The sequence below is a fragment of the Vombatus ursinus genome, unplaced genomic scaffold, assembly GCF_900497805.2.
Source record: "Vombatus ursinus unplaced genomic scaffold, bare-nosed wombat genome assembly UNPS02014778.1, whole genome shotgun sequence".
NCBI classification, from domain to species: Eukaryota; Metazoa; Chordata; class Mammalia; order Diprotodontia; family Vombatidae; genus Vombatus; species Vombatus ursinus.
In genome coordinates, this window is record NW_020954556.1 from 48716066 (window position 1) to 48728452 (window position 12387).

A 12387-nucleotide genomic window follows, 5' to 3' on the forward strand; every position below is an offset into this window, starting at 1 on the left:
TTTCTTTCTTTCTTTCTTTCTTTCTTTCTTTCTTTCTTTCTTTCTTTTTTTTAAATTTTTACATTAGTCAATGTTGTAAAGAAGAATTAGAACCAGTGGGAGAAACCACGAGATACAAGAAACAAAAAAAAATTGCAAATAATCTACTTCTATCTCCATTTAGACTTCATAGTTCTTATTCTGGATGTCTATAGCATTTTCCATCATGAGTCTTTTGGAGTTGTGTTAGATCCTTGCATTGCTGAGAAGAGCTAAGTCTATCAAAGTTAGTCCTCACATAATGTTGCTGTTACTATGTACAATGTTCTCCTGGTTTTGCTCACTTCACTCATCATCAGTTCATGTAAGTCTTTCCAGGTTTTTCTGAAGTCCACCTGCTCATCATTTCTTATGGAACAGTAGTATTCCGTTACATTCATATACCACAGTTTGTTCAGCCATTCCCCAATTGATGGACATCCCCTTAGTTTCCAATTCTTGACCACCACAAAAAGAGCTGCTATAAATATTTTTGTACATCTGGGTCCTTTCCCCATTTTTATGATCTCTTTGGGATACAGACCAAGTGGTAGTATTGCTGGGTCAAAGAGTATGCACAGTTTTATAGCCCTTTGGGCATAGTTCCAAATTGTTCTCCAGAATGGTTGGATCAGTTTACAACTCCACCAACATTGCATCAGTATTCCAATTTTCCCATAACTTCTCCAACATTTATCATTTTCCTGTTTTGTCATGTTAGCCAATCTGATAGGTGTGATATGGTACCTCAGAGTTGTTTTGATTTGCATTTCTCTAATCAATAATGATTTAGAGCATTTTTTTCATATTACTATAGAGAGTTTCAGTTGTTTTTCTGAAGAGATAGATCACATTTTCTTTCTTTTGACTTTAATTGTTTCTTGTTGTCTCCTGGAGTCATTATCTTCCATTTGCCCAATTCTGATTTTTAAGGAGTTATTTTCTTGAGTGAGATTTTGTACCCGTTTTTTCATTTGTCCTATTCTGTCTTTTAAGGGGTTTTTTCAAACTTCAGTTAATTTTTGTGCCTTTTTTTTAAGTAGGCCAATTCTGTTTTTTAAGGTATTATTTTCTTCAATTTTTTTTACACCTCTTTTACCAAGCTGTCTCTTTTCATAATTTTCTTGTATCACTCTAATTTTTTCCCCCAATTTATCCTCCATTATTCGTTTCTTTGTTTAACTCTTCTAGGAATTCTTGTTGGGGGCTTAGATCCAATTAGCATTTTTCTTTGAGGCTTTTTTGGTAGCTGTTTTCACATTGTTGTCCTTTTCTCAGTTTATGTCTTGGTCTTCCCTGCCATTGAAGTAGCTTTTCATGGTGGAGTTTTATTTTTGTTGTTTGCTCATTTTCCCATCCTCTTTCTTGACTTTGCACTCTATGTTAAATTCAGCTCTGCTTACTTAGGGGTTGAGAGGCACTCTCCCAAACCTCAGATTTTTTCCTAATGTTATTTTCAAATCTAGTTCTGGGAACTTCAAGTTTTGGGTGCATCCAGAGTGGTGTGTGATCCTGTGATAGGTGTGGTCACAGCTTTCCTTTTCTGCACTTTGGGCTTCACCCAGGAAGGCTCCTGGTCCCTGGCAGCTACATGATCTGGTGCTTTCTTTGCCCTTAGAACTGCCACCAAGACCCCTGCTCCCTTGTGATGGACTCCCAGTGCTCCACTGCCCTGGAACTGTAACCCAGATCTGTGTATGGGCAATAGACTGATAATCAATGCCAACCATACCCAGTGCCAGCAATGCCTCATCATTTCTTTCTGACTGGTTGTCTGACCCCCTCACTGTCTCTGGATTGTGTGCTGCCGAAGCCACTGCTTGGCTGCTGCCACATGTATGGGATCTGAACGGACCTAAACCAGACCTCCACCCTGCTGTTATAGATTTCTACCTACTTCTTAAATTTTCTTAGGCCAGAAAAATATCTCACCCTGACTTTTTGTTGACTGTGCTGCTCCAAAATTTGATTTGAAGTGTTATTTTAAAGTTGTTTGCAAGGTAATGTAGAAATAGTTAAGCTGGGTGACTTTTTCTGAACCATCATCTTGGCTCCACCCCATTGTGTTGGTTTTTGTTGACTATTGTTATTTTTGTTCTAAAGCGCTTCTTCAATGAACCCCTTTCAACAAAAATAATGTATTGTGAACCTCCAGCATAATTTAATGTAATATTCACAATACTATTTTTGATTTTTTTAAGTGCTTACAGTAACTATAGTGAAAACCTTTGCCTAAGACAGGTTGAAATTAAAATTAACATTTTATAATTATAATATATAATATCTATAATTATGAAAACTCCGAATATGAAATTATAAAACTAAATATATTACAAAAATTTTATGAGAAATCCTGTAAGAATTAAAAAAGTAATAGAGCAGCCTTCATTCTTACTATTATCTGAAAGATTTCATATTTTTAAAATTTTGTTGATTATAAGTAATATTTTTAGTGAGTAATGTGTCAATGTTTAGTATGATACAGTGATCACATATATAAACTTATTTTTGATGTACTTTTTCATTTGAACAAAGATTTTAAATTTTTATCCAGCACCAGACATAGTCCTAAATCTGGTTTAGATTGAATTTATTCCTGTCTTTTTGATTTGAAAAAAGGATAGAAAATGTATATTCGCCAAATATGGTGGAAAATGATAGGATAATTTCACAAGTTCTGTTGCTGAGAAATCAACATTCATTTATTTTTAGCCTAAAATTTGTAAGGCTGTCCTTTTTCAATGATGTTTGTAGTCCAAAGTCTCTTGATGAATCAGTTAAGTTTTCTTTTCATCCATTGTCAATTTTTTGACTAGAGATATAAAAGATTTACTGAATGGGTTAGAAATCCAATTTAATTTATTGGAAATTTTACTAAAGTATTCACTGAAAGTCACTTTTAAGAATTTCATAAGATTATCCATGTCTTTCTTGGTATCCAGTTCCTAAGATAGTTCAATTTGCAAGAAGTAATGTAATGTCACAAAACATTCAGTACTGTTCTCAGTTGTATAGTTCCAAAATTTTAGTTTCGTAATATATTTTTTACTTTGTCTTGAACTTTGTATTTGTACCTTGTAATGATTTATTGAGTTTTTTAATTTTTGGAAAGACGTCTGCTCAATATGCTAGTCTTTGTAGCCTTGTCATGTCACTTATACACTTAGGTGAAAGGATGGTCAGTGAAGAAGACAACTAATTCTTCTCTCGGTTCAAATAAATAAATAATAACTGTCATGGGAAAACCACCTAATTTCAGTTTGTGTTAGAAAAGTTACATACTTGCTGCTTATATTTCTCCATAAAATGGTAAATAATCAATAGTGAGCCTGGATTTTGTGAAATTAATTATTTTGACAGCATCATCTAACATACTTTTAAGTTGTTCTGGCATTCTCTTTGATAACAAAACTTGTTTGTGTATATTGCAGGGCACTTTATTATATATTTTTTAATAAATATAACATTGCTCCCAGATTTTCCAGTCATTAATTTTATTCTTTCTGTACAAATTCCAAAACAAGAGCACCAATTGATTTATTTTATATCCTATAACTTTGCTCAAGTTGATAATTACTTTGACTAGTTTTTTAGTAGATTCTCTAGGGTTCTTTAAGTAAACTATCATGTCCTCTACAAATTGTGATAATTTTATTTCCTCATTGCCTGTGTTTATTCTTTCAATTTCTTTTTCTTGTTTTATTGTTATAGCTAGCATTTCTAGTACTGTATTGTATAGTAATAGGGATGACGGACATACGTGTCCGATCTGAATCTTACTGGAAAGGCTTCTAGTTTATGTTCATTTATTGCTTGCTTTAGGTTTTAGTTAGATTCTTCTTATCTTTTTAAGAAAACTTCCATATATTCCTGTGGGTGTTGTATTTTTCAAAAGCTTTTTCATCATTGTTTGATGATGTTGTTTTTGTGATTGATAAAGTCAGTTATGCTTATACTTTTCCTAATATTGAGCCAGCCCTGCATCCTGGTATAAATCCAGCCTAGTCATAGTTTGTATTTTTGTGATATATTGTCCCAATCTCCTTGCTAGTATTTTTATTTTTAATTTTGCATCTTTATTATTTGGGAAATTGGTCTGTAGTTTTCTTTCTCTGTTTTTGTTCTCCTTGGTTTAGGTATCAAGATCATGTTTGTTTCATAGAAAATATTTGGTAGGATTCTTTCTTTCAAAGTATTTTCTTCAAATAGTTTATGGAGTATCAGAATTAATTGTTATTTAAAATCTTTGGTAGAATTTGCTTGCAAATCTATCCCCTCCTACCCTCCACCCCCCACCCCCCTGAACTCATTTATGGCTTCTTGAACTTTTTTTTTCTATCATAGGGTTATTTAAGTATTCTATTCTTTTTTCTGTTAATCTGGGCAATTTATATTTTTTTAAAGTATTCATTTATTTCATTCAGATTGTCAAGTTTATTGGCATATAGTTGAGGGAAATAGCTTCTAATAATTGCTTTAATTTCATCTTCTTTGGTTATATATTCATCCTTTTCAGCGTTGATACTGGCAATTTGGTTTCCTTTGTTCCTTTTTAAAATCAAATTAGACAGTGGTTTGTGTATTTCCCCCCCATAAAGCCAGCTCCTAGTTTTATTTATTAGTTCAGTTTTATTTTCAATTTTATTAATCCCTTCTTTGATTTTCAGGATTTCGATATTTAATTGAGGGTTTTTAATTTATTGTTTTTCTAGTTGCATACTCAGTTTGTTGATCTGGTCTTTCTTTTTTTGATGCAAACTTTTAGAGATACCAGTTTTCCACTAAGTACTGCTTTGGCTCTAAGTCACAAATGTTGTTTTATTGTTGTAATAAAGAAATTCCTGATTGTTTCTATGATTTTATTTTACTCACTCATTTGTTATAATTAAGTTATTTAGTTTCTAATTAACTTTTAATCTATGCTTTAGAGTCTTTTCATTGAATATAATTTTTTATTGCACCATGGTCAGAAAAAGATCGAGGAGGCAGCTAGGTGGTACAGTGGATAGAGCTCTACCCTTGGAGTCAGGAGGACCTGAGTTCAAATGTGGCCTCAGACACTTGACACTTACTAGGTGTGTGACCCTAGGCAAGTCACTTAATCCCCTTTGCCTCACCAAAAAGCAACAACAACAAAAAAGAAAGAATAAGATTTTTTTTTTTTTTGCATTTGTTTGTTAGATTTGTATGCCTTGATACATGGTTAATTTTTGTGAAGGTGCCATGCGTAGCTGAGAAACAGATTGTTTCATTTCTGTTCTAGAATTCTCCAGAGGTTTATCATTTTAAACTTTTCTAAAATTCTGTTCATCTCTTATCTTTTTTTTTTGTTTGTTTATTTTATCTAAGTATGAGGGAGTATGTTGAGATACCCACTAGTATAGTTTTGTTGTCTATTTCTTTAACTCAAATTTAATTTTTCCATCAGTAATTTAGGTCTAATGCCGTTTGGTGCATATTTTTTTAGTATTGATGTTACTTCATTTTCTGTGGTAACTTTTAGTAAAATGTAGGTAATCCAGTGTTTTTAATTAGGTCTCCTTTTGCTCCTCCTTTGTCTGAGATCAAGATTACTACCCTTTGCCTTTTTTACTTCAGCTGCAGCATAATAGATTCTCCTCCAGTCCCTTATTTTAGCTCTGTGTCTTTCTGTTTCAAGTATTTTTCTTGCAAACAACATATTGTTAGATTCTGATTTCTATTCCAGTTTAGATGAGAGTGAGGTTCTAATGTTGCCCAATCCACCTCCTCCACCAAATTCCTATTCTTCATTGTACAGTGAACACACCATTTATGTGAAATAATTTTCCCCATTCCTCCTCTCTCTTGCCTCTTCTCCCAGTACCTCCCTCTTTGTCACCCTTCCATTTTTAGATAATTTCAACAACAGATAATTTCCTACCCTGTGTGTATGTAGATTCTCTCTAACTGCTTTATTGATGATAAAATTCTTAAGGGTTATATGTATCATCTTTACATCGGGGGATGTAAACAGTTTAATCCTGTTTAATTCTTTAATTCCTCATAATTTTTCATTTTTCTTTGCCTTTTTTTTTTTTCAACTTGAGTCTTGTGTTTGAATGTCATTTTTTTCTAATCAGATCCGGTATTTTCATCTGGATTTCCTGAAAGTCATCTATTTCATTAAATGTTTATTTTTTTTGCCCTGTAGGATTATACTTAATTTTCTTGGGTGGGTTATTTTTTGGTTGTAATCCTTGAAGTATATCGTATTCCAAGTCCTTTGCTTTCTTGTAGTGGTAGCTGCTTAATCATGTGTGATCATGACTTTGGCTCTATGGTACTTGAATTCTTTCTTTCTGCTACTTGTATTATTTTCTCTTTGAATTGGGAGGTCTGCATTTTGTCTATAACATTCCTGGGAATTTTCGTTTTGCAATTTCTTTCAAGAGGTTACTTGGTGGATTATTTCAATTCCTACTTTGCCCTCTGGTCCTAAGATATCTGTGCAATTTTCTTTTATATTTTCTTGAAATATGATATCTAGGCTCTTTATTTTCACTTTCAGGTAACCCAGGGATTATTAAATTACCTTTCTTACATATATTTTGCTGGTTAGTTTTTTTTTCTTTGAGATTTTTCAGATTTACTTCTGCATTTCCAATTTTTTGACTTTTTTTTTTTTAACCGTTTCTTGATGTCTCCTGGAGTCATTAGCTTCCACTTGACCAATTGCAATTTTTAAGAGTTATTTCCTACATTGGGGTTTTTTTTTTTTAACCATTTGGTTAATTCTGATTTTTAAAGAATTATTTTCTTCAGTATTTTTTGTATATCTTTTCCTAAGCTGATAATTCTTTTTTTCATATATTTCCTGCATAGCTTTCATTTTTCCTAGTTTATCTTCTTTCATGCTGAAATTCATTTTTAAGATCTTTTTTTGCTCTTTAAAAAAATACCTCTTTAACTCTTCTAGGAATTTTTGTTGGTTTTGTGTCCAAATACATTTTTTTTTTTTTGAGGTTTTGCTTGTAGATGTTTTCAAGTCATTGCCTTCTGTGTTTGTGTCTTGATCTTCCTTGTCACCATATTAGCTTTTTATGATCAGGCTCTTTTTTTCTTTTCTCATTTTTCCATTCTGTTTTTGACTTTGGACTGCAGATATCTGGCCTGAGATACTGTCTTTTATGAACTGCTGTTGCTTTCACAGCTCAGTCTGGGATTCTGCAAGTGTTTGGTGTTTCCTGGTTATCCCAGGAAAGGTCTATTCACTATCCTCTTCGTTTTCTCTGTGCAAATTTCTGAACTTGTTGGGGTCTCTTGGCTTCTGTGTAGTTGAGTTTCAATGGACTGTTACTGGATTCAGGCACAGTTAGCCCCCAGGAGGTTCTACAGTTTCAAAAATGCTGGCTCCCTCTTGATTTTGGCCTTTAGCCCTAGTTTATTCCATTGAGACTTGTATATGGCACTGAAGTTAGAACAGAGTCCCCAGTTTGTTGCTGGGCTTGGCTGTATTTCTGGATCTTGTTACTTGCTCCTTATACAGATAGGACACCTGCTTCCTAAAGACTGTAACTACAGTTGCTCCTCTCTACCTAGGAATTGTGACCCAGAACTGGGTAATGGGTGATAGAACTGCCAGATGGCACCTTTTCCTGCTCCTCGTTCTAGTATGGCATCCCCTGGGATGTCTTTTTGCCTAGATATTCAGTCGCCTTACTGTTCCTGGGTATAGTATGCTCCCTGCTTTTGCTGTCCCCGTAACTCACTGTCACTTCCATGCTGCTATTGCTGGGCTGCTGGCCCACCTGTACCCCAGTGTCCTCACATTTCTTTGTTTATCTTCCTAAGCTGCTGTGGGCTGGAAAAATGACTCCACTGTGACCTTAGGCTTTCCCAATCAGAATTTGGTCTGCAGCTCTAAATATGTCATGGTAGAGTAGGATATGAAGGAGCTAAGGTCAACTGTTAGCTCTTATTCCATCATCTTGACTGTTCCTTCCTCTTCTTTTTTTTTTCTTTCTTTCCATGATTTCTTGAAATGGGGTATCCACGTTTTTTGTTTGGTCATGAGCTTTAGAATTTTTATTGACTCAATATTTTTCCTTGCTCAGGTTATTTTAAAAAATTGCAGATACTTTATACTTACTTCTATTTTTCAACATATTAACTTTATTCTAATATTTCTGGTTATCTTGTAGAGTTACTACATTTTGTTCCATTTTACTTTCAGAAAATTCACTTTTTTGTTAAGGTTCCTTGTTAGCAGCTTTTGTTTTTTTGCTTTTCTTTTTATCCCAAGTGTTTACCACAAAACTACAGTTGTTTCTTATTAACTCTAAGACCAAATATAAAATCCTTTCTTTGGAATTCAAAGTCCTTTACAATCTGGAACCCTCTTGTCTTTCTAATCTCATACTTTTCTCCTCCCCCGGTTACTCTTGAATTCAGTGATATTGGCTTCCTTATTATTCTTTGGACAAGATCTCCAGATGGGGTATTTTCAGTGGATGTCCCCAATGCCTCTCCTTCCTTATCTTCTCCTTCTCTGTTCCTTGTTTTCTTTCACATCCCAGCTAAAATTGTACCTTCTATGAGAAGTCTTTGCTGATTGTTCTTAGTGCTAGTGTCATGTCTCTATTATTTTTTTCCAGTTAATATGCTATGTATCTTGTTTCTATGTAGTTGTTTTCCTGTTGTCTCCTGCATTATTAGACTGTGATCTTCAGAGACTTTTGCCTTTCTTTGTATCCTGAACCCTTAGCACAGTGCGTGGTACATAGTAGGTGCTTAAATGCTTATTGTCTGACTGGCATATAGTGGTAGCTTAAGAAATGCTTGTTGAATTGGTTTACCCTTTTGTTTCAAGCTACTCTCTTCACAATTTTTTTCTCTAGAGCTCAATTTAGTTTTTTTTTTCCTTATTTCTTCTTGGTTTAGTTCTTTTTTTTGCCAAACCATTTTTTTCTTTTAACATTTGCTCATATTTATTGCAGAATACCTTTTCTTCTTCTGAGTTTATCTTTCAGGCTTCTCTTAAACCCTAATATATTTTTATTGTTTTCAGCTTTTTCTTTTGTTTACTCATATTTACAACTTTGCTTCTTAGATTGAAACTTGTAGTAATGCCAGACTGCATCTTCTCTAGGTTTTATGGATAGATTGTGTAGATCCTGTTGTGTCTGTTTTCTCTGTACTCTAGATATCACTCTAGCCATCATTCTGGATGAGATAACAAGTACTATGCCCCACCTTTTGCTTTAATTAATAGCTTTCCTTTTGGTTTCCTTCTGTTTTACTATGTGTGCTTGGATTGGCCCCTTTCATTCTTGTTCTCCTTGTATTTCATTTTTTTTTCCTTGTCCTTTTCCTATTGAGAGTTAATTTGTTTTGTTTTTACTTTAGTTTTGACAGTACCTGTTCAGATATTGGAGATTGTATTGGTCCGTGTCTTCTTTCAAGGCCTTCCAGGGTGAGCTCCCAAGTGCTGAGTTAGCTCTGTCTCCTGTGATTTCCATTTCTCTGCGGAGTACAAATATCAATCTTGTCTCCTGGTGCAGTGACATACAGAGGCAGGCACTGTCTCCCATTTCTGTTCTCACAGGCTTGGGGCAGTGTCTTGATTTAGGTTCTGATTAGTGGATCTCCTGCTAGCTTGCATCATCTTTTTGATCACTCTTTTTGGTTGACTATTGGCTTGCTTATGAAAACCTGTGCTGGCTTCCTTGGTATGGCTCTTCTACTATTGAATGCCTGCCTTTTTACTGGGCATTGTGCTGTAGTCTCTGTCTCTGACCCCTAGCTTTAATCTCTTCTGTCCTGGCCCTCCTGGTTTCTTATTGGTGAACCTTCACTATTTTTAGTCTGGTTCAACTATGCTACTTCTCACCTTCTTAAGGTTGCCATGCTCCATCTTATCCATGCTCTACCTCTTAACCAGATTTCAAGCTTCCATTGCTAGAAAGGTCATATCAATCAGTTGCCAAGCACAAACAGTTCCAGACACCTTGTCCATCCCTTTTCCACGCATATTAACTTTCTCAGTCAAGCCAAGAAACTGTTGTACTTGTTTTTATTGTTATCCTCAGCACTTAGTTCTCTACCTGGTACTTAATAAGGGCATAAATACTAGCTTTTCATTCATTCATATATTCATTCATTCATTCATTGATTCATTCATCTCTTCATCTGAGTGACCCTTCTTCTAGGATTCACTTGTGCATTTATCTCTGACCTCTCTTTCAGAGCCCTCAGGATTTAGACTTGTTCTTCTGAGTTTTCACTTTCCTTCCTGGTATGATTCCTCTTTCAGCCTTCCCAATTTTGCCCACTTTTTTTTTTTTTTTTTTGAGTTCTGTGATTAGATTCAGGAGCTTTCTTCTGTTTCTTATTGGTTTCCTTTCTCATTGCTCACTCTTGGGTCCTTTTTGTATATTTATTGGGGTGTCATGAGAACTTGGTTCCTCTGTGACCTTTGATGTTGACATCTTAGCGAGAATCTCCAATTATTTAAATCTTACTCTTTTTGTAAGAAGTATTTTATAGTTACATTTGGCAGTATCAGCTGACTCTCAGATATTTTGCAGTATTGTCTTGTCATTTCATCTTGGTTTTTCTTATTATGTATGTGTTGATGGATTTTTTGTGGACTTATTTTGTGTCCTGATACTTTACTGGAAGTACTAATTGATACAGTTTTTTTTCTAATTCTCTTTGATTTCTAAGCAGATCATCATATCTTTAGGGGTTATTTATTTTACTGTTTGTTGATCCATATTTGCTTTTGTTCTCTTATTCTTATGCTAACATTTTTAGAACAATTCCAAATTATATTATGGAGAGTTGTCATCCTTGCTTTATTTCTGTATTTTTTGGAATAACTTCTAATTATCAGTCAGTCAACAAGGATTTATTAAGTGTTTACTATGTACCAGGTACTGCTTACACTCTTTTATAATGATAATAATATTAATGTAGGACATTAAGGTTTGCAAAATTCCACACATGCAGTATCTCCTTTGATTCTCACAACAACCCTATAAGGTTGATGTTATAGTTATTCTTATTTTATAGATGAAGAAACTGAGACATATGTAAGTTAAGTAACTTGCCTGGAGTCACCTTAGTTTCTCTCAACTTGAAATGGTAGCTATTATTATTATAAATGAGTATTATATTTTTTCAAAGACTTTTCCTCCTATTGATATAATTATATCTTTTTTTTTGTTCTAATATGCTTTCTTAGGTTAGTTTCCTCATTATTGAACCATGTTTGCCTCACGGTGAATACATTTTTAATGTTTGTTTTGGTGTCCTTTTGCTGTAATTTCTTTTAAAATTTTCCTATTATTATTAATTAGTGACATTGGTCTTGAGTTCTCATTCTGTGCTTTATGCCTCCCTGATTCAGATATTAGGACCATATTTCTTTTGTAAAAGGAGTTTGGTAGAGGGCTTTTCCCCCCTCAATTATTGAGAACCAATATATGGCATAATATTAATTGTTCTTTAAATATTTAATGACATTTACCTGTTAGTTTGTACTAGGTTTCCTTCCATGCTCTCTTTTTGTACTTGTTTTATGGCTTACTTAATTTCTGTTCTGAAAGAGGATTTCTTTTTCTAGCATTCCCCTTTTCCTATCATTGCATATTTTTACTTATGTTGTATGATTTCAGCACTGTGTTTCTTTTGTTCTGCAGGTGGAGACCTTTACGATTTGCCAGGCCAGAATTAATGAAGATCTTACATGATTCAGTAGAGGATTCCTACAAACGCCTCATTTATCCTCTGCTCTGTAGAGAGTACAGGTATATATAGCACATGTGCTTCATTTTCATACACACACACACACACACACACACACACACACACACACACACACAGCTTATTATATAGCAGTTGTTCAATAATTATTTAATAAAAAAACTGATACATCTTGATATGAATCCTCATTGCTCTCTTTTGGAGCTCTTAAAAATAGATTACAAAATTACTCTTGTCAGATAAGGTGCAGATACTATTGGCAATATGTGATCATTTGAAATACTGTATTTCTAATCCTATGCCACCAATCTAATGGTGCCTAGTAGCCAAGCTGAAGAAATAATTTTTAAAAGAAGACTTTGAAAAGAAGCAGCAGTAAAAATAAGAGATTAATAAAGGTGTTTGTTAGAGATCGTTTTCAGAGGACAGAGAGCCAGAGAAAATCAGAGCAGAAGGTGTATTTTGTTTACAGTAGTGACAAAAGAAGATGATCATTGTTAAATAAGAGGGTTTCTTTTTGGGGAAGTACTTAGTAGATGTGATGAACAAATGTTATTAAGACTTTAAAGTAGTCTGCTAAAGAGTATCCTGGAACTAATAGTTATAATGATATAAAAGTCAGAAGATTAAACAGATGAAAAG

The 12387-nt window shown here is 34.0% G+C and overlaps 1 protein-coding gene across 4 annotated transcripts in view; it reads left to right on the forward strand.

The window, feature by feature from the left end:
* The window catches only part of SRBD1 (S1 RNA binding domain 1), a 320284-nt gene that overhangs the window by 76418 nt on the left and 231479 nt on the right, over positions 1–12387 (forward strand). For all 4 annotated transcript variants that reach the window (XM_027865580.1, XM_027865578.1, XM_027865581.1 and 1 more), the window contains one exon: positions 11682–11789. In XM_027865580.1, coding sequence (XP_027721381.1) covers positions 11682–11789 — 108 coding nt within the window. The remainder of the gene's footprint in view (positions 1–11681; positions 11790–12387) is intronic.